Here is a 26,044-nt window from a genome sequence, read left to right as displayed (position 1 = left end):
GTAATTTACTTGCTCTCTTGTACGTTATGCCATCTTCTCTAGTTTGTGTTGTTACAGTTCTGCATGTGAAATAACAAAAACATATCATATAACATAACAAAAACTCATCATATTTTACATGATCAGTATGTTACAACATTAAGATCAGACTAATAATACAAATCCACTCCACTGCCAACTTTTAAACTCCCTGCAATCTTACAGCAAGTCCTCAAGAATATTAAAATGTGAACAACAGGCTTTATATTTATCTTACAGAAGGTATAAACATCAATCATAAAGAAGAGATGCAAGCCTTTTTTAGTTAGAACATAATTAACATGATTATAAACCATCTCTAATAAACCAGAGGCAATAATTATATTGCTTGTAGTTCTATTCAGCGTTCATTGAACAATTAAAAATTTCAAAAACAAATACAAAGGCAAATCCTTATTAGATAAACAAAATAAATGCATTAGCTATTGACCCAGCATTTGCTTTTCCCCAATCTAAACAAACTAATCTTAATTCCTATGGCATACAGGGTGGATTGGAAAAGGAAGAAGCTAAAAATCTGTTGTTGCAGAGTTCCTGGTGTGTAGCATGTGAATGATGTAGTAACAGTGAAATTGAAGAGGGAAGGGCAGTCTTCCCTCACAAAACCTCTTTTCCTGCAGTCTTCGCCATCTCAGTTCATGGCAGCTTCATCCTGCTAGTTGTTCAGGCTAAAAAAAAACCTATTATCTTGCGGGGACTCCTCTCTGTCTCACATATCCTTCATCCAAACCACCAGTTAATTCTGTCAGTCTCCAGAATCCATCCACTTCCTCACCATCTCCATCTCCCTGGTTCAGACCTACCTCTCACCTGGATTATTGTAAATGCTGCTAACTAGTCTCCCTGCTTGTTGCCTTTGCTGTGCAGTTTACTCTCAACCCAGCAGCTGGATTGATCCACTCCTTAAAGCTCTCCAGTGACTTCTCATCTCATTCAAAATAAAAGTCAACGCTCTCACAACAGGGTCCTACACAAACTGTTTCCCATTATCTATCTTTCCCCCTCCCGGCCTCAATTCCAGCTACACTGGCCACTTTGCTCTTTTATGAACAGGTGACTCTCACCTCAGGGGTTTTGCAATTGTTATTCCTTTTACCTGGAAGTTTCTTTTCTTTCTTTCTTTCTTTTCTTTTTTTTTAGAATTCTATACCCAGTGACAATATCTTAAAAAAATTTCTTTTATTGGAGTATGGTTGATTGATACCTGGAAGTTTCTTTATTTAGATAACACATGGCTTTACTCCTCTCACCTCCTTGAGGTTTTTGTTCAATGTCCACTTCTCAGTGAATGATTCCCTGACCACCCTATCTATAACTGCGAACTTTATAAAAAAGAGACACTTAGTATTAAAATAGATAAATTATAGATTTATCTATAATTTATAATTTATAGATTTATCTATAATTTATCTATAATCTATAAATACTCCATCTCCCTTCTTTAAACCTGGTTTGTTTTTCTCTATAGAATTTATTACCATCTAATTACCATAAATTTTACCTATTTTCTTTGTCTGAATGTCCTCACTAGATTGTAAACTCCATGAGATTAGGAATTTTTGTCTGTTTTGTTTAATGCTTATTTCTTTTTTGGCTGAGCCGCATGGCTTGCAGGATCTTAGTTCCCTGACCAGGGATTGAACCCCAGTCCACGGCAGTGAAAGTGCCGAGTCCTAACCACTGGACCACCAGGGAATTCCTGCAATGCTTATTTCCACAGCTAGCACATAGTAGGTATTAAATAAATGCTTTTTGAAAGAATGAATACACTCTACAAATCCTCTAGTAACCAGAGTTGAGAACTAGATGCTTATATAGGTGACCCAGACAATTTTCTCTAAGAACCACACAGAAAAATGACTTTGGGGAAGTTAAGTGTCGTTCAATTTAGATGTTTTAACTCAATTAAAAATAGCAGCATTAAATAGTCACATAAAAATTAGACCACCATTCCCTTTACCTCTTTCCTATCTTAAGTCTGGATGACATTACTTTACTTCCAGAAAGGAATAGTTCCTAAATATTCTGCAGGAGAAAGCAAAAGAATATTAATAGAGATACTCTGCCCTCACATTTACACAGTCTTTTCTCAAAAAGTTGATAAAATCCACACCTCCCTCCAGGAGTTTAAGAAGGGAGATACATCCTTCTTCTTCCCACACTTAAGGAAATGCTTTAACCAACATTTAAGAAAGCAAGAAAAAGCTATCCCCAGGAACCTATGCAAAGAAAGAAAATGACAGCATGTCCTAAGAAATGTCAAAGACAAATGACTATATTTCCATGGCTAGTACATAGTAGGTGTTCAATGCTTGTTGATAGAATAAATACCCTCCACAAATCCTCTAGTAATCAGTGCTGAGAACTAGATGCCTATGTAGAACTATTCTGGGGGCTCCACACCAGTGCTAAAGCAGGCATGACACTGTTAGATTTCTATTAATATACTGCTCCCAGAAATTGAAAACGATGTACAATATGAAGATATAAAACAATTTCCATATGCAAAATATAAAACTCAAAGATCTATGACCTGAGGTTTTCTAGTCCATTTCCTTCATTTGAAAGACAGAGGTCTAGTGAGCTTGAATCATCTCTGAAACTCATCTAAATATTAGTAGTGAAACATACTATAAATCAGATTACTTGGCTCCCAATTCATTACTCTTTTCATTCTATCATGGTACTCTCTAAACTTGAGTGTTCCTTGACCAGGAGTTCTATAGCACCTGAGTTTAAATTACTACATCACCTGGAAATTAAAAGCCTAACTTCCCAATATTATGCCTAAATTAAGTTGTGGTGAGCCTGGATGTTGCTGTAGTCTTTCAACAATAACTGGAAAAAAACCAATTTCACAATTAATTGCATATTTCCTGCCATGAACAGAGGAAACTGTCATTTGCAGTATAGTTTTCTGGTATAAACATGAATTCTGGTGTTCACACCTCCCAGGTTCATATCCCAGTTCTGTCACTTTTTAGAAGAAATCTTCTTAATCTCTCTAAGCTTCAATCTTCTCATTTTAAAAAAGAAGTTAATTGCCAGGAATTCCCTGGCAATCCAGTGGGTAGGACTCTGCACTTTCACTGCCGAGTCCCCAGGTTCAATCCCTGGCTGGGGAACTAAGATCCTGCAAGCCACGTGGCAAAAAAAAAAAAAGGATCACATGCTGTATTTAGTTGCATGGAAAGTACTCAGCACATGGCCTAAAACATACATATTCATGTTGACAGATCTACTGTCAATTGCAGTCAGACATGAATAGAAGTTATAATCAGATTCCCAGCCTTCAAATTTTAGACTTCATATTTATTAAAATAATCTCCCAAACTGAATGCCTGTTGATTTGAACTTGGTAGCTATTAGTTTTATCTAGTTCCTCAAGAAATGAAAAAATTATAAAGCAGTCAATTCATGTAACAGTTCAATAAGATTTAAAACCAAAACAGATTAAACACAACATTAAAGCATTTTGTGACCTATTTTGGCCAAAAAATGCATTTTTCCCTCATTCGTGTAACCATTACCATTACTCGGTGAACCAGCACCCAATGTTACAAAGATCTTGTAAGTTTGTGTGTGTGTGTGTGTGTGTGTGTGATATTCAACACTTTATTATAAAATTGGCTTTGTGATCGATAATTTTGCCCCACTGTAGGCTAATGTAAGTGTTCTGAGTACATTTAAAGTAGGCTAGGCTAAGTTATGCAGTTTGGTAAGTTAGGTATAGTCAATGCATTTTCAACTTACGATATTTTCAACTTACAATGGGGTTTATTGGGATGTAACCCCATTGTAAGTGGAAGAAGAAAAGATCCTGTAAATTATTGATACCTTCTTAGTGGTCCAAGGGCGCCCTCTGTCTGGGTGCAGAAAAAGTTCAATGCTAAATTACTTTTTTTAAAGCTGATGCTTTTCAAGTAAATTCTTAACAAGTCTATGAAATTAATCTTCTCTTTAATCACTGCTAACATATTGTCAGAAAAGGCAATGTCATTGTTACAAGAGTACCAGAATGGTTTGGTCTTACATCCCTATAATTTACCTGGGAATTGGAAAGAAAACCCATGCTATTTTCCCCAGAATTTATTCCACATCATTCAATAAAATTGTTGGTATAGATCACCTAGATAAGTATATTGATCTCTTTGTTTGTTCTGTCCATGTAAAACTCTATACTTTATTTAACATGCCATTGTAGCCGTTTGCCCAGTAATGAGTATCACCAATGTTAAATATTTATTGGGCATCTCTGTGTACAGGACACTGTACTTGGTGAAAAGGATGGGGAAAAAATTCTCTATCCTCAAAGAAATGGCAATCTACTTTTTTAATAAGGATGTGAACAAAGAAATATAGGGTAAGATGTCCACTGAAAAAGATATGCTTCTCTCAGTGCTGCTTTCTGTTACCTCAGGAAAGTTATTCAACTTCTCTGAACCTCAGTTTATCTATAATATGGAGATAATACTCACCTCAAAGGAAAGTTGCACAAATTAACTGAGATATTTGCAAGGACTCAGCATATAGTAAAAGCTCAGTAAAAGGTGGTTGTTTTTATTTATTAATATTAAGAGAAATCTTAAATAACAGCATCCTACATTAAATTTCACTTGCTTCAAATGGAAAGATGCGTAAACAAAATATTTTGTATCTCATTTTTTCAACATTATTCTTTCTAGCGAAGAAAAATAAGTGATCCTGATCAAATGCTTGATTAAATCAATAACTAGGTATTTCTAAAGGAATTATTTCAGTATAAAAAACATAGTTAAGACTCCTTTACCACTACCGAAATTTAGGATTCATAAGAACATGAATTTTCTGGTACTTATTTCATATGCCTTGCCTATTCTCTTGAAATATCTAAAATGTTGAAAATAATTTCATTGTGTTTCATGATCAGCTACATTTCTAACATAAAAGCAGCCCAAAAACAGAATCATGATCATAAAAGGGATCTTAGCAATTTCTAGTTCAATCTTTTTTTTCTTTTTAGAAATAAGAATTTATGCATCTCCTTAACATTACAAAGCACTTTAAAATTTATTTTGTGAATTTTAATAATTTCTCAGGGGGGCAAGCACATAACAAAATATTTTTTATTCTGTTTGTAGGTGGGGAAACATAAATAGCAAAACTAAGCACAGTACAAAATATTCACTAAGAAAAAATAGTTAAAGCTACGCTAAAGACTACATGTATTATCTCAATTCTCATGTTAACCTGATATAGGTGCTATTTTCTCCATTTACAAATGGGGAAACTGAGTCACTAATCGCTTATGTAACTTACCAATGTCCTGCAACTAGTACACAGCAGAATCAAATCCAGGCTGCCTGATTCCAGAGTCTGCACTCTCAACCTCTATCTATACCTTTCTATTATTTAAAAGTGACAATTTTCTTAAATATCCATGAGTCTGACATAAACGATTGTATAAATAAATGGGGGAAAAGGATCACTTTTTTACAGAAGAATTCCAAATAATAACTATAGAAGGAATGAGGAAAATAATTACCATTCAGTAAACACCAACTGTTGCAAGGAAGAACCATCAACGGATTCCAGTTAAAATTACCAGGTGTATGATGAGAATAGGACATTTGCAACTCACCAAGGCATCTCTCCATATGATATTTATTAATTATAAGGAGAAAAATAGTAAATTTACAGTGGAGAAACCCAGCAGACACAACCTAAATAAAGTGATCAAAGTTAACATCACCACCAGAAAGGTGGAATCACTGTAATTACTGAATGTACAGACAGAACCCTCCATGCAAATAATTTTTACTTAATGATTTAAAGCTCTTCAGCGTTTTTGCTACCATAAAGTTTGGTACTAAACTACCAACTGTGACAAAAACTTAACAAATTCTGTTTGAGTTGAGGCTGGGTAGGCACTAAGTCTCTGAAATCACTTGAAGCATTTTTCCTAAGTTTTGTCTTCGCGAAAACCGTATGCTTTAAAGAAATTATGATGGAGCAGGCCAAATATTCCCATTAATATTTCTATTATCATATAGTAATGCAAGATACAGTTATTATGGAAATTATATTTGGAAGATAGTTTACAAATTCTGAAATCCATTCTCTTTTTAAATATTATTGACAAAGAAAATGAATTATGCCATATGTAAAAAAATAAAAGTTATGGGTACCTTTTGATTTCAAATAATTAAAACTGATATTTATTGAGCCTTTACTATGTACCAGGCACATTTTTTTCTTGCACATTATTTCATTAAATTCTCACAATTTCATAAGGTAGATTATATTACCACCACTTCTCAGATGAGTAAATGGCTAGAAAGGTTAAAAACACTGCATAAGGATGGGTTGTCTGACACAAACAATACTGTCATTCTTTTTCTAAATATTTTTCCAATTGCTAACAAGCAGAAAATCTAATTAATTTGAGTTTCATTGACTTTCATCTTCACTTCCCTCCTATGTAGGGCTATGTTAACACATAGCAACAAGGAGAATGGTAAATAATTAATAATCTAAGATAATTAAGAGTTGGCCATATTGTTATTACAATTATACTAAACTTATTTACATATCCTTTGTTTTATATCAAACTTTGAGTTCTTATGGAGGAGAAACATGATTTTGATTAAATATAAAATGGACAGTTAAACCTCTAAATAGTACACACTTTGTAAGAAGCTGAAGCACATGTCATTATTCAGGTAATCATTCTTGATTACTTCATTTACACACATCTTTACAAGTCTAAACAAAATGTACAGATATAAACACCATAATTTTTAACTTCCTGTTTTTCACCCTTAAAGCACTGATTCCTTGAACCTAGTAAAAAAAATTTTCAAGTAACTGCATTAGGAAGTTTATAATTAATGTAATCATTTATATTTAAAGTATTTTTTAAATTTGAAGTTTCTATTATTAAAAATATTTATCATTACAGTTTATTTACACCCTTGATTTTTAAAAAAATAAGTAATGTGCTTCATATTGGCTTCTGGATTTGCTGTCTTGCCTACAACAAAACAAGTCACTGGGTTTAAACTGGATGAGTCACAAAGCAAAAGTTTGGACTTGATCATTGGTTTCAGTCCTATTTTTAGAGGTATGGGAATACAAAAGAAGTTCTTAATCTGGAGACATTTAAAATGGCTTTTTTAGTTTTCTTCAGAAAGGAAATGGGCTGCCAAACTTCAGGACCATCATAGAATCCACTAAATATATAATAAATATTTTGTACAAAATGTTTACATTCTATTAAACATTCTATCTTACCTACGTGTAAAATAACACTGCCACTGACATCAGTGGAATTTCATGGGCAAAGGAATGAGTCAGTAAGTCTTGTCAAAATAGGCATTTTTCTTACTCCTCTAAAATGTTATAATTGTCCAAATATAAATACTTAAAAGGATGCAGTTTCCATGTATTACTTACAGATTGACAATTGTCTAAAAAAGCACAAAGTTCATAGACAAGCCTCTCTCTCCTTGTTCTTTCTAAAAAATGCATAAAATGGAAAACAACCTTATACTATACTGAAATCCAAATTATAGGTAAGAAAAAACAAAAACCAAATGATACAAGAGTGGAAATTAATTTTCAAATATTGGTAACTTACAGGATTTGCAGTTTTTCATTAGCATTGGTTTGCTGTTTTCTATGTTTTAAATTGTAATATACTTTGAAGAAAATATTCAATGTATTTAAAATTTTTAAAAACATTTAAAATGAATAAGAACAGAATTTTCAGATAACATTAGATTTTTCTCATTTGTATCCATTTAAAGATTCATTTTCATATAACTGTTCTTGCAAAATGTATCTCAAAAATAGAAAAAAATGTCCAAAGGAAAGTTTTATTTATGTGGTAGAAAAATTGAAAAGGAAAGAAAATAAACACATCTTCACAATTTCAGAGGTGACAAAAACCTATGGTATTTCAAGTGGTTTCTGATCTCCCTTAAAGGATTTGAAAATTGTATACAAAGTTTTATAAAGTAATCTTAACAGCCAGATTCCTGTTGACGTGCTCTAGGTCTCGTTTTAACGGTAAACTTCATACAATGTAATGAAAGAAAATTGATTTGGTAATGCTGAACCTATGGATTAAACTGTGAACACAACAAACACTGGTCATTTTTTGGGTAGAAATATTTACAAGTAATTAAAGTCTCTGATTTCTTGCAGTTGTTTCCTGTTGTCTTCCCGATTTTACAATTCCCCAACGCAAAGGTGCAGAAAACTAACATTTACCATCCTTTTCGAGAAATGGCATAATGGAGAGAAGACCTGCGGGGTATAAACACAGATGTAGACATGTGGAAGTTGATGGCTTTAAGATTCATTTTGTTGCTAAGTTTTTGTCGTTTCTTAAATTAAAATTTTGAGTTTTTCCTTAAAATCCCCGCGCTACTTTGCTTTAGCCCCACCGAATACATGTCCCCTACCCATTTTTGACCCTGTTAACTCTTCTCCTGCCGCTGTTTCAGCATCGCAAGTCCCCAGCAACCTGGGAGAGTTGAAACCCACGGAGTCCAAACGCCCAGGGAGCCGAAAACTGGGTGGTTCCGGGCTCCGCTGGACCCGCGGCCTTCGAGTTCCGGCGGCAGACCCCACCTCCAGGCCCTCCTGGGAGATCCGAGGCCTCTCCCAGAACATTCCTAAAGGGCGTTCCCTATTTATTCGTTCAATAAGTATTTGTTCAATTTCCGATACCCCTCAGTCTTCGGAAAAGCAATTAGGGCCTCACTTTGCCCGAACTGTGTCCTCGCCTTGTTAATGACACAAATAAGGCGGGGAAGACGAATCTCGGCCACTATTTAGCAAATACCGCGTGAGATTTACCAAATGCCGTCCCTCGGAGTCCCTAGCATCTGCCGGGAACACAAGGCCATCTCCCTTCCCTCCATCCTTCACTGCCACCCAAGAAAGCGTTAATGGCAAATAGCGACCACGGCCAAGCTCTGCTGTTCTTGCCTCCGAGCCAGCATTATGCCAAGTTCCTCCACACCGCGAGGCGCCACCCTCTCCCCAAGCCAGCAGGAGGGGCGTCAGGCCGCGGCCCGGACCCCGGGCCAAGGGCCGGGAGAGATCTGAGCGTCCGGGCCTCAAACACCTCCGGGCTAGAGGTGGGTCGAGAATCAAGTCCGGGCGTGGCATCCTAGGGTGTCTCAGCCGAATTCTTCCAAGTAGCCGGGAGGCTGGTTGTCCGAACCGCGTAGCGAAACTACAACTCCCAGGACCACAGCTGACCGGACTTCCGGAAGCCAAAGCCAGGCGGGGAGGAGGCTGCTGAGATCCGGATAAGAGGCCGGGGGTTAATTTAGCAAGAAAAACGGGGGGCGGGAAGAGCTATAGTGCTAACCTGTCAATTCGCCACCATGAACGTGGTTTTTGCTGTGAAGCAGTACATTTCCAAAATGATAGAGGACAGCGGACCGGGCATGAAAGTACTTCTTATGGATAAAGAAACGGTGAGTTTGCTTTTGCTCAGTGTTTGTGAGGGAACCCTCCTCCCTTGCAATAGCTGGTCCCATTCCACTGTAGGATATAGTATGTAATTAAAGATTTATAAGTGAGGGTCAGTTCAGTGTGGAACTGAAAGGTTGTGTATGTAAAGCTTGCCTAGAAGGTTTGCAGTTTGAATGGCTCTAACCACTGCCGGAGGTTCTTGTACCCAGAACAGTTTAATGAAATCAGAAATCGTTTTTTAAATGCCTCTGCCAAGAAATAATATATAAGACAGCGCACTCGGAGGACTTTGGGATGGTCCTGTTATTTCCACTCAGCGTTATGTTTTTAAAGGAAAGCTGTCAGGGCTCAAACTGAGGTGACAGGTTATTATTTATTGGTCACAAAATTTAAAAAAAGAACTCTTTAAGGTGATGGGAAATTTATGGGTTGTTCGTGTTCAGAGAGAACGTTTCATTTTGGTACATTACTTATTATTTTAGATGCTCAGTAAATGTTATTACATATGTTAGTATTTAAGTTATCCAACTAAGTAGTGTTAATGAAAAAAAAGATTTTAAGGCTTAGGTATGGCTGCTTGTTTTTATTATTCTGGACTAGCATAATATTAGTTAATTCTTTTTCTTTACAGACCGGCATAGTGAGTATGGTATACACACAATCGGAAATTCTCCAGAAGGAAGTGTACCTTTTTGAACGCATTGATTCTCAAAATCGAGAGATCATGAAACACCTGAAAGCAATTTGTTTTCTTCGACCTACAAAGGTACTACATAAACAGCTGCCGTCTGCTTAGGCAAATACAGCACACTATGATCTGGAAGTATTATTAAGGCAAAATAAATTTATATTATCATCATTTGTGGCATCATAATTATGCTGGTTTATCAGAGTTATAACCATGACTCTCCTCCTTTCCACATCTCAGTCACTGCTTACAGCCAGTTTTTCCTTCAAGGTGTCTTTAAGGTTCTCAGCTACTTCCAAAGCCACTAACTATCCCAGCAGAGACCCACATCACTTTATTCCTGGATTAACCTCCATACCTATCACACTGAACACCATTGCCATTTATTTATTTATTTATTTTTAAATTTTTGAATTTTATTTTTTTATACAGCAGGTTCTTATTAGTCATCAGTTTTATACACATCAGTGTATACATGTCAATCCCAATCGCCCAATTCATCACACCCCCACCCCCACCCCCCACGGCTTTCCCCCCTTGGTGTCCATACATTTGTTCTCTACATCTGTGTCTCTATTTTTGCCCTGCAAACTGGTTCATCTGTACCATTTTTCTAGGCTCCACATATATGCATTAATATACGCTATTTGTTTTTCTCTTTCTGACTTACTTCACCCTGCATGACAGTCTCTAGATCCATCCACATCTCTACAAATGACCCAATTTCATTCCTTTTCATGGCTGAGTAATATGACATTGTATATATGTACCACATCTTCTTTATCCATTCGTCTGTCGATGGGCATTTAGATTGCTTCTGTGACCTGGCTATTGTAAATAGTGCTGCAATGAACACTGGGGTGCATGTGTCTCTTTGAATTATGGTTTTCTCTGGGTATATGCCCAGTAGTGGGATTGCTGGATCATATGGTAATTCTCTTTTTAGTTTTTTAAGGAACCTCCATACTGTTCTCCATAGTGGCTGTATCAGTTTACATTCCCACCAACAGCGCAAGAGGGTTCCCTTTTCTCCACACCCTCTCCAGCATCTGTTGTTTGTAGATTTTCTGATGATGCCCATTCTAACTGGTGTGAGGTGATACCTCATTGTACTTTTGATTTGCATTTCTCTAATGATTAGTGATGTTGAGCAGCTTTTCATGTGCTTCTTGGCCATCTGTATGTCTTCTTTAGAGAAATGTCTATTTAGGTCTTTTGCCCATTTTTGGATTGGGTTGTTTGTTTTTTTAATATTGAGCTGCATGAGCTGTTAATATATTTTGGATATTAATCCTTTGTCCATTGATTCGTTTGCAAATATTTTCTCCCATTCTGAAGGTTGTCTTTTCGTCTTCTTTATGGTTTCCTTTGCTGTGCAAAAGCTTTGAAGTTTCATTAGGTCCCACTTGTTTATTTTTGTTTTTATTTCCATTACTCTAGGAGGTGGATCAAAAAAGATCTTGCTGTGATTTATGTCAAAGAGTGTTCTTCCTATGTTTTCCTCTAAGAGTTTTATAGTGTCCAGTCTTACATTTAGGTCTCTAATCCATTTTGAGTTTATTTTTGTGTATGGTGTTAGGGAGTGTTCTAATTTCATTCTTTTACATGTAGCTGTCCAGTTTTCCCAGCACCACTTATTGAAGAGACTGTCTTTTCTCCATTGTATATCCTTGCCTCCTTTGACATAGATTTGTTGACCATATGTGCGTGGGCTTTCTATCTTGTTCCATTGATATATGTTTCTGTTTTTGTGCCAGTACCATATTGTCTTGATTACTGTAGCTTTGTAGTATATTCTGAAGTCAGGGAGTCTGATTCCTCCAGCTCCGTTTTTTTCCCTCAAGACTGCTTTGGCTATTTGGGGTCTTTTGTGTCTCCATACAAATTTTAAGATTTTTTGTTCTAGTTCCATAAAAAATGCCATTGGTAATTTGATAGGGATTGAATCTGTAGATTGCTTTGGGTAGTATAGTAATTTTCACAGTACTTATTCTTCCAATCCAAGAACATGGTATATCTCTCCATCTGTTGGTATCATGTTTAATTTCTTTCATCAGTGTCTTATAGTTTTCTGCATACAGGTCTTTTGTCTCCCTAGGTAGGTTTATTCATAGGTATTTTATTCTTTTTGTTGCAGTGGTAAATGGGAGTGTTTCCTTAATTTCTCTTTCAGATTTTGCATCATCAGTGTATAGGAATGCAAGAGATTTCTGTGCATTAATTTTGTATCCTGCAACTTTACCGAATTCATTGATTAGCTCTACTAGTTTTCTGGTGGCATCTTTAGGATTCTCTATGTATAGTATCATGTCATCTGGAAACAGTGACAGTTTTACTTCTTCTTTTCCAATTTGTATTCCTTTTATTTCTTTTTCTTCTCTGATTGCCATGGCTAGGACTTCCAAAACTATGTTGAATGATAGTGGTGAGAGTGGACATCCTTGTCTTCTTCCTGATTTTAGAGGAAATGCTTTCAGTGTTTGACCATTGAGAATGATGTTTGCTGTGGGTTTGTCATATATGGCCTTTATTATGTTGAGTTAGGTTCCCTCTATACCCACTTTCTGGAGAGTTTTTAACATAAATGGGTGTTGAATTTTGTCAAAAGCTTTTTCTGCCTCTATTGAGATGATCATATGGTTTTTATTCTTCAATTTGTTAATATGGTGTATCACATTGATTGATTTGCATATATTGAAGAATCCTTGCATCCCTGGGATAAATCCCACTTGATCATGGTATATGATCCTTTCAATGTGTTGTTGGACTCTGTTTGCTAGTATTTTGTTGAGGATTTTTGCATCTATATTCATCAGTGATATTGATCTGTAATTTTGTTTTTTTGTAGTATCTTTGTCTGGTTTTGGTATCAGGGTGATGGTGACCTCACAGAATGAGTTTGGGAGTGTTCCTTCCTCTGCAATTTTTTGGAAGAGTTTGAGAAGGATGGTTGTTAGCTCGTCTCTAAATGTTTGATAGAATTCACCTGTGAAGCCATCTGGTCCTGGACTTTTGTTTGTTGGAAGATTTTTAATCACAGTTTCAATTTCACTACTTGTGATTAATCTGTTCATATTTTCTATTTCTTCCTGGTTCAGTCTTGGAAGGTTATACCTTTCTAAGAATTTGTCCATTTCTTCCAGGTTGTCCATTTTATTGGCATAGAGTTGCTTGTAGTAGTCTCTTAGGATGCTTTGTATTTCTGTGGTGTCTGTTGTAACTTCTCCTTTTTCATTTCTAAGTTTATTGATTTGAGTCCTCTCCCTCTTTTTCTTGATGAGTCTGGCTAATGGTTTATCAATTTTGTTTATCTTCTCAAAGAACCAGCTTTTAGTTTTATTGATCTTTGCTATTGTTTTCTTTGTTTCTATTTCATTTATTTCTGCTCTGATCTTTATGATTTCTTTCCTTCTGCTAACTTTGGGTTTTGTTTGTTCTTCTTTCTCTAGTTCCTTTTGATGTAAGGTTAGATTGTTTATTTGAGATTTTTCCTGTTTCTTGAGGTAGGCTTGTATAGCTATAAACTTTCCTCTTAGAACTGCTTTTGCTGCATCGCATACATTTTGGATCATCGTGTTTTCATTGTCATTTGTCTCTAGGTATTTTTTGATTTCCTCTTTGATTTCTTCAGTGATCTCTTGGTTATTTAGTAACGTATTGTTTAACCTCCATGTGTTTGTGTTTTTTTACTTTTTTTTCCCTGTAATTCATTTCTAATCTCATAGCATTGGGGTCAGAAAAGATACTTGATATGATTTCAGTTTACTTAAGTTTACTGAGGCTTGATTTGTGACCCAAGATGTGATCTATCCTGGAGATGTTCTGTGCGCACTTGAGAAGAAAGTGTTATCTGCTGTTTTTGGATGGAATGTCCTATAAATATCAATTAAATCTATCTGGTCTATTGTGTCATTTAAAGCTTGTGTTTCCTTATTTATTTTCATTTTGGATGATCTGTCCATTGGTGTAAGTGAGGTGTTAAAGTCCCCCACTATTATTGTGTTACTGTTGATTTCCTCTTTTAGAGCTGTTAGCAGTTGCCTTATGTATTGAGGTGCTCCTATGTTGGGTGCATATATATTTATAATTGGTATATCTTGTTCTTGGATTGATCCCTTGATCATTATGTAGTGTCCTTTCTTGTCTCTTGTAACATTCTTTATTTTAAAGTCTATTTTATCTGGTATGAGTATTGCTACTCCAGCTTTCTTTTGATTTCCATTTGCATGGAATATCTTTTTTCATCCCCTCACTTTCAATCTGTATGTGTCCCTAGGTCTGAAGTGGGTCTATTGTAGACAGCATATATATGGGTCTTGTTTTTGTATCCATTCAGCAAGCCTGTGTCTTTTGGTTGGAGCGTTTAATCCATTCACTTTTAAGGTAATTATTGATATGTATGTTCCTATGACCATTTTCTTAATTGTTTTGGGTTTGTTTTCGTAGGTCCTTTTCTTCTCTTGTGTTTCCCACTTAGAGAATTTCCTTTTGCATATGTTGTAGAGCTGGTTTGGTGGTGCTGAATTCTCTTAGCTTTTGCTTGTCTGTAAAGCTTTTGATTTCTCCATCGAATCTGAATTAGATCCTTGCTGGGTAGAGTAATCTTGGTTGTAGGTTCTTCCCTTTCATCACTTTAAGTATATCATGCCACTCCCTTCTGGCTTGTAGAGTTTCTGCTGAGAAATCAGCTGTTAACCTTATGGGAGTTTCCTTGTATGTTATTTGTAGTTTTTCCGTTGCTGCTTTCAATAATTTTTCTTTGTCTTTAATTTTTGCCAATTTGTTTACTATGTGTCTCGGCGTGTTTCTCCTTGGGTTTATCCTGTACGGGACTCCCTGCACTTCCTGGACTTGGGTGGTTATTTCCTTTCCCATGTTAGGGAAGTTTTCAACAATAATCTCTTCAAATATTTTCTTGGGCCCTTTCTCTCTCTCTTCTCCTTCTGGAACCCCTATAATGCGAATGTTGTTGTGTTTAATGTTGTCCCAGAGATCTCTTAGGCTGTCTTTATTTCTTTTCATTCTTTTCTCTTTATTCTGTTCTGTAGCAGTGAATTCCACCATTCTGTCTTCCAGGTCACTTACCCGTTCTTCTGCCTCAATTATTCTGGTATTGATTCCTTCTAGTATAGTTTTCATTTCAGTTATTGTATTGTTCATCTCTGTTTGTTTGTTCTTTAATTCTTCTAGGTCTTTTTTAAACATTTCTTGCATCTTCTTGATCTTTGCCTCCATTCTTTTCCGAGGTCCTGGATCATCTTCACGATCATTATTCTGAATTCTTTTTCTGGAAGGTTGCCTGTCTCCCCTTCATTTAGTTGTTTTTCTGGGCTTTTATCTTGTTCCTTCATTTGGTACATAGCCCTCTACCTTTTCATCCTGTCTTTCTTTCTGTGAATGTGGTTTTTGTTCCACAGGCTGCAGGACTGTAGTTCTTCTTGCTTCTGCTGTCTGCCCTCTGGTGGATGAGGCTGTCTAAGAGGCTTGTGCAAGTTTCCTGATGGGAGGGACTGGTGGTGGGTAGAGGTGACTGTTGCTCTGGTGGGCAGAGCTCAGTAAAACTTTAATCTGCTTGACTGCTGATGGGTGGGGCTGGGTTCCCTCCCTGTTGGTTGTTTGGCCTGAGACAACCCAACACTGGAGCCTACCTGGGCTCTTTGGTGGGGCTAATGACAGACTCTGGGAGGGCTCACGCTAAGGAGTACTTCCCAGAACTTCTGCTGCCAGTGTCCTTGCCCCCATGGTGAGCCACAGCCACCCTCTGCCTCTGCAGGAGACCCTCCCACACTAGCAGGTAGGTCTGATTCAGTCTCCCCTGGGGTCACTGCTCCTTCCCCTGGGTCCTGATGCTCACACTACTTTGTGTGTGCCCTCCAAGAGTGGAGTCTCTGTTTCCCCCAGTCCTGTCAAAGTCCTGCAATCAAATCCCACTAGGCTTCAAAGTCTGATTCTCTAGGAATTCCTCCTCCTGTTGCCAGACCCCCAGGTTGGGAAGCCTGATGTGGGGCTTAGAACCTTCATTCCAGTGGGTGGACATCTATGGTATAAGTGTTCTCCAGTCTGTGAGTCACCCACCCAGCAGTTATGGGATTTGATTTTACTGTGATTGTGCTCCTCCTACCATCTCATTGTGGCTTCTCCTTTGTCTTTACATGTGGGGTATCTTTTTTGGTGAGTTCCAGTGTCTTCCTGTCGATGATTGTCCAGCAGCTAGTTGTGATTTTGGTGTTCTCGCAAGAGGGAGTGAGAGCACGTCCTTCTACTCCACCATCTTGGTTCAGGGCCACCAATACATACTTATATCAGTGTTTTCAGTCTTTATCATTTTATTCACATGTATGCTCAGGAACCTTTAATGACTCAATTTTACTTCCATCATTAAGTTTATATTTAGTAGCCCTCAGAGCCCTCCTTTAGCTGGTCTGGTCTGCCCTTATGTATTCAACCTCCTATGTCCTACCTCTGCTCCTCCACTGCAGCCAGATTGGCCTTTTTATGATCCCTTTACATACTCATTCCTGTCCTCTGTTCTCTTCCCCTGATTAAAGATTCTTTAGCCTTCTGTCAGTTTTCAGCCATCATCTTCTAAATCTAACTTGAGTCCTCCTTTAAAATTCCTTTACTATTTCAATCTTATTTTGTATGTTCTCTTGTTTTATATTCATGTGCTTAACTCCAGTGCTTGTACATTATCTACTTTCCAATATACAAATCTGACCATGTCACCACGCTTGAAATCCTTGAACGTTTGCTCATTGCTTTTATGATAAAGACAAAACTCCATTAAGTGTGGCCTGCAAGGCCCTGTATGGTCTAGTTCCTACTATTTCTATAGCCTCATTTCAAACCATTCCCCTTTTGCTCTTAGCCACACTAACCTTTCAGTCCACTGTATTCCGTCATGCCGCAGGACCTTTGCACAGGTTCTTCTCTTTGCCTGGAACGTTTTCACTCCCTCAAGCAAATCTTCCCTGGCTTTGCTGACCAGTTCAAACTCCCCTCTCATAAACACTTATAGCACCATCTTCCTCTTCCTATTACTTGTCATGGTTGAAGTCTCGTATGGTTTGTGTGATTAATTAATATGTCTCACCTGCCAGCAGTAAGCTCCAGGAGAGCATATTTTCACACTGTTCTGTCCCCATTGCCTGCCACATAATGGATACTCAATAAATAGTTCCTGAATTAATTAATACATCAATTAATTCTTTGATACAGTAGTTTCCAATTGTTTCATATTAGTCATGAAATTTTGGCTCTGGGAGGGATCTTAGAGATTATCAGTCTATCATTTCCTAACATTTTTTATTGGAGAAGCTCTTTCAGTGCCATATGTATGTTCTCTCAAACTCAAAATGTGTTGTCAAAAACAATTTTTCCTTAAGATTACATTATAAAGTTAATTTTTAATGTGTTTTTTAAATTTAAATTACAGTTTTTAAAGTCTTTTTCCCATTTAACAAGCAATATGTATTGCTTACATTACTTTTAATTCTATAAGGAAATGTATGGTTTTTTAACATTCAAAAATGATATTTTATATCATGTATAATTTGGGGATCAACTTTATACTGAAATTTAACCATATGTTATAGTATCAAAAGTAGATAAGATCTGCATTATGATCGTATGTAATTGGAATTATTATGTTTTGACCATTTGAAAATCAACTTTTAGTTCTAAATTTCATGTTTTATTTTTAAATAATGTAATTATACAAAAGGTCTTAGCCTACTGTTTGCAAATACTTCACAAATATTGCAGTTCTGCAGCCTCTGGTCCCAATTAGTTAAAAGTCCAAGTGAATATATTTAACTATATTTTCTCTTGAATGTTGGTTTTTAAAGGACTAGACACATTTTGATGTTCCACATAAGAATTTTGATCAGATGAATAAAATTTATAAACAAACAGCTTGAGGCAAATTTGCAGAATTATTATCTATTTTATGTTGTATTTCAACATCTATGTCCTTTATATTTTTTAATCTTAATTTGGCCAAGGCAATGCAGCTAGTTAATGTTACATGATTCCTGATCATTGTATTCAATGTGGCTCTTTTTTATCCCCAGCCCTCACCCCTCCCAACATACACACACTTAATCTAGACCTCAGCACACAGTAGGCACTCAGTAAATACTTAAATAAATCAGTGGATGATACGTATTTATTACTTTTTCACTTAAGCAGTTCTCGTATTTTATTTGTTTGTTCTTTTCTTTTCTAGGAGAATGTGGATTATCTGATTCAGGAGCTCCGAAGACCCAAATACAGTATATATTTTATTTGTAAGTATGTTACTTCACCTGTTCAATCATGTAACTAAATCCTAGCTAATATGTTCTATTGGGTACTTCATATCATCAGTAAGTTAATTGAATCCATCACTGAAAGAGTCTGGTGAGTTTTTTTGTCATTTCAAAGTATTAAAAGTGTTAAAAGTGTTGGACCAACGTTCTGTTTCTGAGAGCTAAATGTGATTTCCACTCATCATAGACTGCTTAGGTTAAAAACAAATTTTTTGTTAAGTTTTACTTTGCCCTTCAAGTTTCTTTATAAGTCAAAAGTTGTAAGTAGTCAACTTTCACATTCTACCTTTGCCAAAAACGTATGTATATTTATTTCTATTTTACACTTTTATGAACGGAGGCATAGAAGCTGATTTATTTATTTGGAGGGAGGATATACTTGAGTTTGTTGGAAAAGCAGAGATTTACTTTACATACCAGATGAAAACAGTCTACTTCTCTTTGCAACTTTATGTAATACTTGAAAGTACAAGTCATCAGGTAGATATCTCCTATTTGCATAACTTTTGGGGAGGGGAAAGGGGGTGGAGGCCTGGAAATAAACTGGGTTTGTGGTTACTATACAATTTATATGGATTTTTTTAATGTAATACATTCTGCTTTGGAAGTTACATCTTTTCTCCTCTAGATGTCCTTATTGATCTTCATAGCATTTGTATTGTTTACTTGAAGGCTTTGGAGTTTTAGGGTTTAAACTATAGTCTAAGATATATACTTTCTTCCGCATATACTACAATTTAATAATGGTACAAAAAATTAACATTTGTGATAAGACACTGTAGTTTATAAGAACTCTCTCATATTTTATTCAGCCCTTAAAACAACCCCAGGAGGTAAAAACAGGCAATTTTATTCTTTTCTGTCATCCTACTTTTGTTTTTGTTATTGTTTTATTTTTGGCTAATAATCACGGGTTTTCTTTTTCAATTAAGCTTTTTTTTCCTTCTTTTCTTTTCTTTTTTTAAATTTATTTGATTTTATCTGTGGCTGCATTGGGTCTTTGTTGCTGCACACGGGCTTTCTCTAGTTGCTGCAAGCAGGGGCTACTCTTCATTGCGGTGCTCAGGCTTCATTGCGGTGGCTTCTCTTGTTGCAGAGCATGGGCTCTAGGTGCGTGGGCTTAAGTAGTTGTGGCATGCAGGCTCAGTAGTTGTGGCTCACGGGCTCTACAGCACAGACTCAGTAGTTGTGGTGCACAGGCTTAGTTGCTCCGCGGCATGTGGGATCTTCCCGGACCAGGGCTCGAACCTGTGTCCCCTGCATTGGCAGTCAGATTCTTAACCACTGTGCCACCAGGGAAGTCCTCATTTTTATTTATTTATTTATTTATTTAATTACTGAGTAGTATTCCATGGTATGGACGTACCACAATTTGTTTAACTGTTCACCTGTTGAAGGACATCTCAGTTGTTTCTAGTTCGGGCTAATACAAATAAAGTTGTTATAAATATTTGTGTGAACGTAAGTCTTTATTTCTCTGTAATAAATAATACCCAGGGAGCAATTGCTGGGTCATATGGTAGTTGCATGTTTAGTGTTTTAAGAAACTGCTAAATGTTTTCTGGCATGACTATGCCATTTTACATTTCCATTAGCAGTGTACAGGTGATCTAATTTCTTTGTATCCTCACAAGCATTTAGTGTTGTCGCTGTTTTTCATTTTAGCCATTCTGATAGGTGTGCAGTCATTCCAGTATTTTTTAAGTCAGATTACAAGCTAGGTACTGAGGATAGGAAAGTATAAAAACTTTTGTATTCAATGACGCACATAGACACACATACACACACACATATATTTATATATAGAGAGAGATTGATTCCCCATACTGTCAAATTTATCTGGACATCTAACAGAATTACTGTTTTGCTGAGTCTCTTAGCTAAAAATTGAATAGATCATGAGATGAAAGACTCCCTTTTCCTCTGAAAAGTTATTTGATGCAGTGGTTGGGATTAATAACCAAAAATAAGTCTAATATTTACTCTTCTGGTTGTAAAGTTTGTTTGATTTGGGCTGTAAATCTATGAAGTCAAAAAAAATTATATATGTTAAAGTAGTTAGCACTAAAACCTAGGAAAAATGGACTGTTGAAATGTCTTGGGTGGAGCAATCAATTTCACAATTTTATTTGATTGAAATAAACTAAAATGAGTTTATATATAGTGATTTTATTCTTTACAGACTTTTAGCACAATTTATATTAATTAGCACAAAACTGGCCTTCTGCTCATGTCATTTTTTAATAATTTTATTTTTGTATATTCTTATGTCTACTAAACATCTTGTATAACAGGCTCCTCCCTTCCTTTATTTAAAAAAAACCTTTTTTATTATGGAAGTTTTCAAATATGTAAAAAGTAGACAGAATAGTCTAATAAATCCCAATGTACCCATCACCCAGTTTCTACAGTTATCGTACCATGGCCAATCTTGTTTTAACTATACTGCTGTCTACTCCCCCATCAATATCATATTGAAGATAACCTAAGACATCACATGATTTCATCCATAAATATTTCCATGTACATCTCTAAATGATAAGGACTTGTTTTAAAGAGTACCATTATTATATCCAAATAATGAAGAAAATTCTTATTTATTCAAATATTCATTCAGTGTTCAAATTTCAAATTCTTTCATGCCTTTTTTTTTCACCACTGTTTGTTTGACTCAGGATCATAGTAAGGTCCACACATTGCTATTGGTTGATACGTTGTTTAAGTTTCTTTGATCTTCTATAAGTCCTCTCTCTACCCCAACCGCCATGCGGTCTATTTATTGAAGAAACTACATTGTTCTGTTAAAGTTTCCCACAGCCTGGATCTTGCTGATTGCGTCTGCATGGGGTACTTTAACATGTTCTTTGCAATTTAAAATGTTCCCTCTGTCCTCTAGTTCTTGTAAATTGGTACTTGGATACAGAGGCTTAATTAGATTCAGATTTGATTTCTTTTTGACGAGAATATTTCATAGATAGTGTTGTGTGCTTCCACTGATTGTCTCTTACTGTGATACTAGCAGAGGTTAATGCCCAATGCCTAGTTCCATCCATTGATTCATTTGGGGTTTGAAAAAAATGATGGTGTTTTAATTCTATCCTTATCATTCCTTTGCTTTTTAGCTGGAAAATTTCTTTAAAGAGGAGTTTCCCCTCATCTACCGTTTGGTTATCTGGTGGTACAGTTTGCATATAAAAGGATAAAAGCTTACTTCTTTCCCAGTATTTGCTATTTTCAATATAATGATTTGGTTCCCTAGCATCCTCCAATGCCTACAATGGTGGTTCCCTTTTTTTTTTTTTTAAGTATTATGAATTTACAGATTTAAACATATTTGTGCTGTTCATTCCAATGTGAAGGTGTTTGACATATACCACAATGTATACTAAATTTCACTTAGTCATTAGACTTTAACTGTCAGGCCCATTTATGTCTAATTGCAGCAGAGGTGATCTCCTCTGAGTCAACCACAACCTATATGTCTGTTTCAGATTTCAGTAATGTGATCAGCAAGAGTGATGTGAAGTCATTAGCTGAAGCTGATGAACAGGAAGTGGTGGCTGAGGTTCAGGTAAACATATTGGTCCTCTAATACATATCTTATATTGGCCCTTTCTAAAGATTTGAGTCTAAAAATATGGAAGGTGTTGTCTCATAAGAAAGGAAGCTATTGATCAGACACAATAAATGTGCATTGCACCAGACTATACTCATATTTAGAAAATTTGGAAGAGGTATCAAATTGAGTGGGAATAGAATTAAAGTAGGCAGTGGGAATGAGGAGATTGGAAAGGTACTGGATTGGTAGGGACGGTTTCACAGGGTTGGGGGCAGAGCCAGGTATGTCTTATGCTAGTTTTATGAGCTATACTATAAGAATATTCATCTACACAGTTATAGTTTATGTCTGATTGGGAGAGAATAGGAAGTAAAGGATGTGAATGAGGTTTATTAAAGTTCTGTTTGTGATTATCTTGCTTTGGGAAGTAGTAAGCAGATTTGTCATTAGGTTAAAACGTGCAACTCCTAAATGTTTATTCTGCATTCTATGTAATACTTCACATTAGAACATTTCATGTTACCTTTTCCTTCTTAAACCCTTTAGTGTTCTTGAATACATTATCACAGATGTTTGAATACATTTATCACCTAAGTGAAGAATATCGTCCTCAGGGAAGCAAATAAACAAGTTTTGGATTTTCAGGAGGATGCGCTAGGTGATAAATGAATGAAAAAAGAATGACCTATTTTAAATCATATTCTCCCTCATGAGAATACACTGGACAGCAAAGTTCTTATTCATCTAACTGAGTGTAACATTGTGTATCTTTAGCAGTGTTTTATTTTTACTAATTGATAAGTCTTCTTAAGTATGATATGTATATTTATACAACTTTGTTTTTTGGGTTTTTTTTGTTAAAGATTTATTATTATTGCTACTATTTTATGATTATCTTATTAATTCCCTCACATTGACTATTGTTACTCAATTGTTAATTGATCAATTTTTCTCTTTTATACCTGCATTTCCTTAAATTTGATTGTATCACATAGTATTATATCACATATGAAAAATATTATTGCATGATACAGTTAGGAGTTTATGGAATGACTGACTAATCTTGGTGCTTTGTTTGCAGGAATTTTATGGTGATTACATTGCTGTGAATCCACATTTGTTTTCCCTCAATATTCTGGGTTGCTGCCAGGTATGGAAAGAAAGGATTTTTTTTTTAAGTTTATTTATCAGGTAGGAGTTAATTCAGTAAGTAATTGGACTTGTAAGATAAAATTCAAATATTTTCTCTGAATATATGTTTTAACAAAAAGGGTCGAAATTGGGATCCAGTCCAACTATCCAGAGCAACTCAAGGACTGACAGCTCTCCTTTTATCTCTGAAGAAATGTCCCATGATTCGTTACCAGCTTTCATCAGAGACAGCAAAGAGACTTGCAGAATGTGTTAAGGTATGGCATTCTCTATCTCCAGTTCCAAAACATCAAGACCATTCATTTCTTTTTCATATTTCAGAAATTAAAGGAATATTTTATCTAAAACTAAGGAGGTGATGTGTTAGGTTTACTGGCAAGGAAGTAGGCATTTGTAATTCAAGACCAAAAGCAACAAATTAGAGCTAAGATTCTTAGGTTTAACCCAAGAAACATTTGCAAGCTACTTAACTTCTTTTGATCCTATTAAACCGCTTGTAAAATAGAGTTTCAAATCCTAACCCCTTAAACAGAATGCTACTAAACTTTGTCAAGCTTTTGAATCCTATTATGGAAGGCATATGAAAGTGCAAGAAACTATTGTTAAATGTGGTTTTTGTGTATTAATTTTCTATTTATATCATCTCTATCTGCTACTAATTGGTTCACCAAACCGTCTTTCTCTCTTACCCACAGCAGGTGATAACTAAAGAATATGAACTGTTTGAATTCCGGCGGACTGAGGTTCCTCCATTGCTACTTATTTTAGATCGCTGCGATGATGCCATCACCCCATTGCTAAACCAGGTGCAGAGCCCTTTGTTAGCATAAAGAAAAGATGATTTCAAGTGGTATTCATCAAAATGCAGATGTGGAAATGAACAACATGGTCCATTTATTTGCCTTCTTATTTTCAGCTATTCTTGTTTTTGCCTTGTGTTTCCTAGCATTCTGGTATCAGTGTTCTTCCAGCCACAGTCATCTTCAGCTCTTTCTTCTGCCTCATCCTTCCTGTCCCTTTCTGCCACCATCCCTAATTAAGGCAACTTCTGGGTCTGTAGATTCTACTTTTCCGGTGTCTGCTCTTTTCCATTCATATTGCCATTATCCTGGTGTATCTAATCTCTTATAGGAATCCTCAAATAGTCATCTTCTTGATTCCCCACTTTTAATTTCTCTCCACTCTAATGTATCTCAAGGATACAATGTTGTTAAATTACTTTTACTAAAGTAAGTTCTGATCCTATTACTCCTGGCTTAAAAATCTTAATTGTTTCCCATTTGCCTACTGGATGAAATACAGACTCCTGAACTTGGCATCCATGAGCCTTCACAATGTAGGCTCAACGTTATAGAAAACTGCAGCCCACTACTGTGTAGATATACCTCATGATTTCCTGCCATCATTTTATTCATGTTGTGACCTCTCTTTGAACTCTGGCATGTTTGGAATACATTCTCTTCCCATCTTCACCTCTCAAAATTCTTATCCTTTAAAACCACTTGAAACATCTTTTAAGTGTTTTTGAAACATCTTATGTCTCATGCTGCACTTTCTATGTTGTACCTTTGATTGTTTTCACAGTCTCCTAGGTTATACATTCCTTCAAGGCAGACTGTGTCTTACTAATGTTTGTTCTTCTGTGAATACAAGCACAGTGGCTTACACTTTGTAGATACTTTATTAATAGTGACTTTAAATTTATAGGAAAAGGCACAGTCTATATTTCAGTTCCATCCCAGCTTATAATAATAATGTTAATGCTAGGGGAAATCTGTACTGTGCAATGCAACTTCTCTATGATATGATAGATAGCTTATATTCCTAAAATTCAAAGTAATATAACTTTATATATTACATATTATGTGTTACATATTTTATATACATTTTAATAATATAACTAAAGAAATTTTGATGATATAAAAAAGTAGAAAGAAAAATAATTGCTTATAATTTAGTTTCCCAAAGAAAAGCAATCATTCATTCAACAGATTTCACTGAGGACCTATTATGTGCCAGGTACTGTATTAAGTACTAGAGATAAAAGGTTAAAAGATACAGTCTCTGCTCTCAAAGAATTCATGATCCAATGAGGAGAAAGTAAACATCATTTTAATTATGAAGTATGTGCTAATGGCAAAAGCATGCACAGGATGCTGTCTATGGAAGCATAAAGCATTTTGTTGTACTTATTTTAAATGCTGTAATGAAACTTGCTTTTTCAAGGACTCATTGGCAAATATTTTAGGAAATAAAGCACCTACTTTTATAACCTCTGAAGTTATTTTAACAAATCTAGTATTTAGACTCTAGATTTAGAGGGTAATTTGCTGGAAAATACTTAGTTTTCTCTAATGGGCCTGTGACTAAAAGTAACCTGTTCTCCATAAAAGGTGAGAAGGCAAATTTGGGGGTTTCTCCTTTCCAGTTTTACAGAATAAGTAAGACTGGAAACCGGTCCTTCTTCACAATGCATATTAAGTAAAAATATAAAGTAAAATGGATTCAGAGGCAAGCTTCTGAATATGTGTGTTTTGATCAACTCAAGGTTTTTTTCTGGTAATATTAGTGTTCCCAGGATAAATATAGCACCACTCAGATCTGCAAGAACACACTTCTCATGCTGCAGAAAACCACAGAAGTGTACAGGAAATGGTACAGCTTGTAACTGCAGTACCAATATAGCCCTATCTATGAAGCCAAAAATATACTCTTAATTCACAGGCAAAAATTGGAGCTAATGATAGATCTAATTTGTTTTCTTTCTATCAGGAATATTAATCTGGCTGCCCTTCTTCCAAAAGTGTGAGATCTAAAAGCGTTTTG

General features: G+C 35.8%; 1 protein-coding gene and 1 long non-coding RNA gene across 6 annotated transcripts in view; one reads left to right on the top strand and one right to left on the bottom strand.

The window, feature by feature from the left end:
- Nucleotides 1-5,063: 5,063 nt before the first annotated feature.
- LOC109547370 (uncharacterized) lies at nucleotides 5,064-9,013 on the bottom strand. Its single transcript, XR_002173126.3, has 2 exons — nucleotides 8,884-9,013; nucleotides 5,064-8,328 (listed from the first exon to the last, which is right to left on the bottom strand). It is a non-coding gene; the product is annotated as an uncharacterized lncRNA (long non-coding RNA).
- A 257-nt stretch (nucleotides 9,014-9,270) lies between these two features.
- The window catches only part of VPS45 (vacuolar protein sorting 45 homolog), a 67,067-nt gene continuing 50,293 nt past the window's right edge, over nucleotides 9,271-26,044 (top strand). For all 5 annotated transcript variants that reach the window (XM_033860217.2, XM_033860216.2, XM_073808234.1 and 2 more), the window contains exons 1-7: nucleotides 9,271-9,512; nucleotides 10,142-10,276; nucleotides 18,426-18,486; nucleotides 21,999-22,078; nucleotides 23,148-23,216; nucleotides 23,338-23,475; nucleotides 23,914-24,024. In XM_033860217.2, coding sequence (XP_033716108.1) covers nucleotides 9,420-9,512; nucleotides 10,142-10,276; nucleotides 18,426-18,486; nucleotides 21,999-22,078; nucleotides 23,148-23,216; nucleotides 23,338-23,475; nucleotides 23,914-24,024 — 687 coding nt within the window. In that variant the 5' untranslated portion in view covers nucleotides 9,271-9,419. The remainder of the gene's footprint in view (nucleotides 9,513-10,141; nucleotides 10,277-18,425; nucleotides 18,487-21,998; nucleotides 22,079-23,147; nucleotides 23,217-23,337; nucleotides 23,476-23,913; nucleotides 24,025-26,044) is intronic.

This window comes from Tursiops truncatus, chromosome 1, assembly GCF_011762595.2.
Source record: "Tursiops truncatus isolate mTurTru1 chromosome 1, mTurTru1.mat.Y, whole genome shotgun sequence".
Classification (NCBI taxonomy): domain Eukaryota; kingdom Metazoa; phylum Chordata; class Mammalia; order Artiodactyla; family Delphinidae; genus Tursiops; species Tursiops truncatus.
This window is presented reverse-complemented; position numbering and strand designations above follow the sequence as displayed.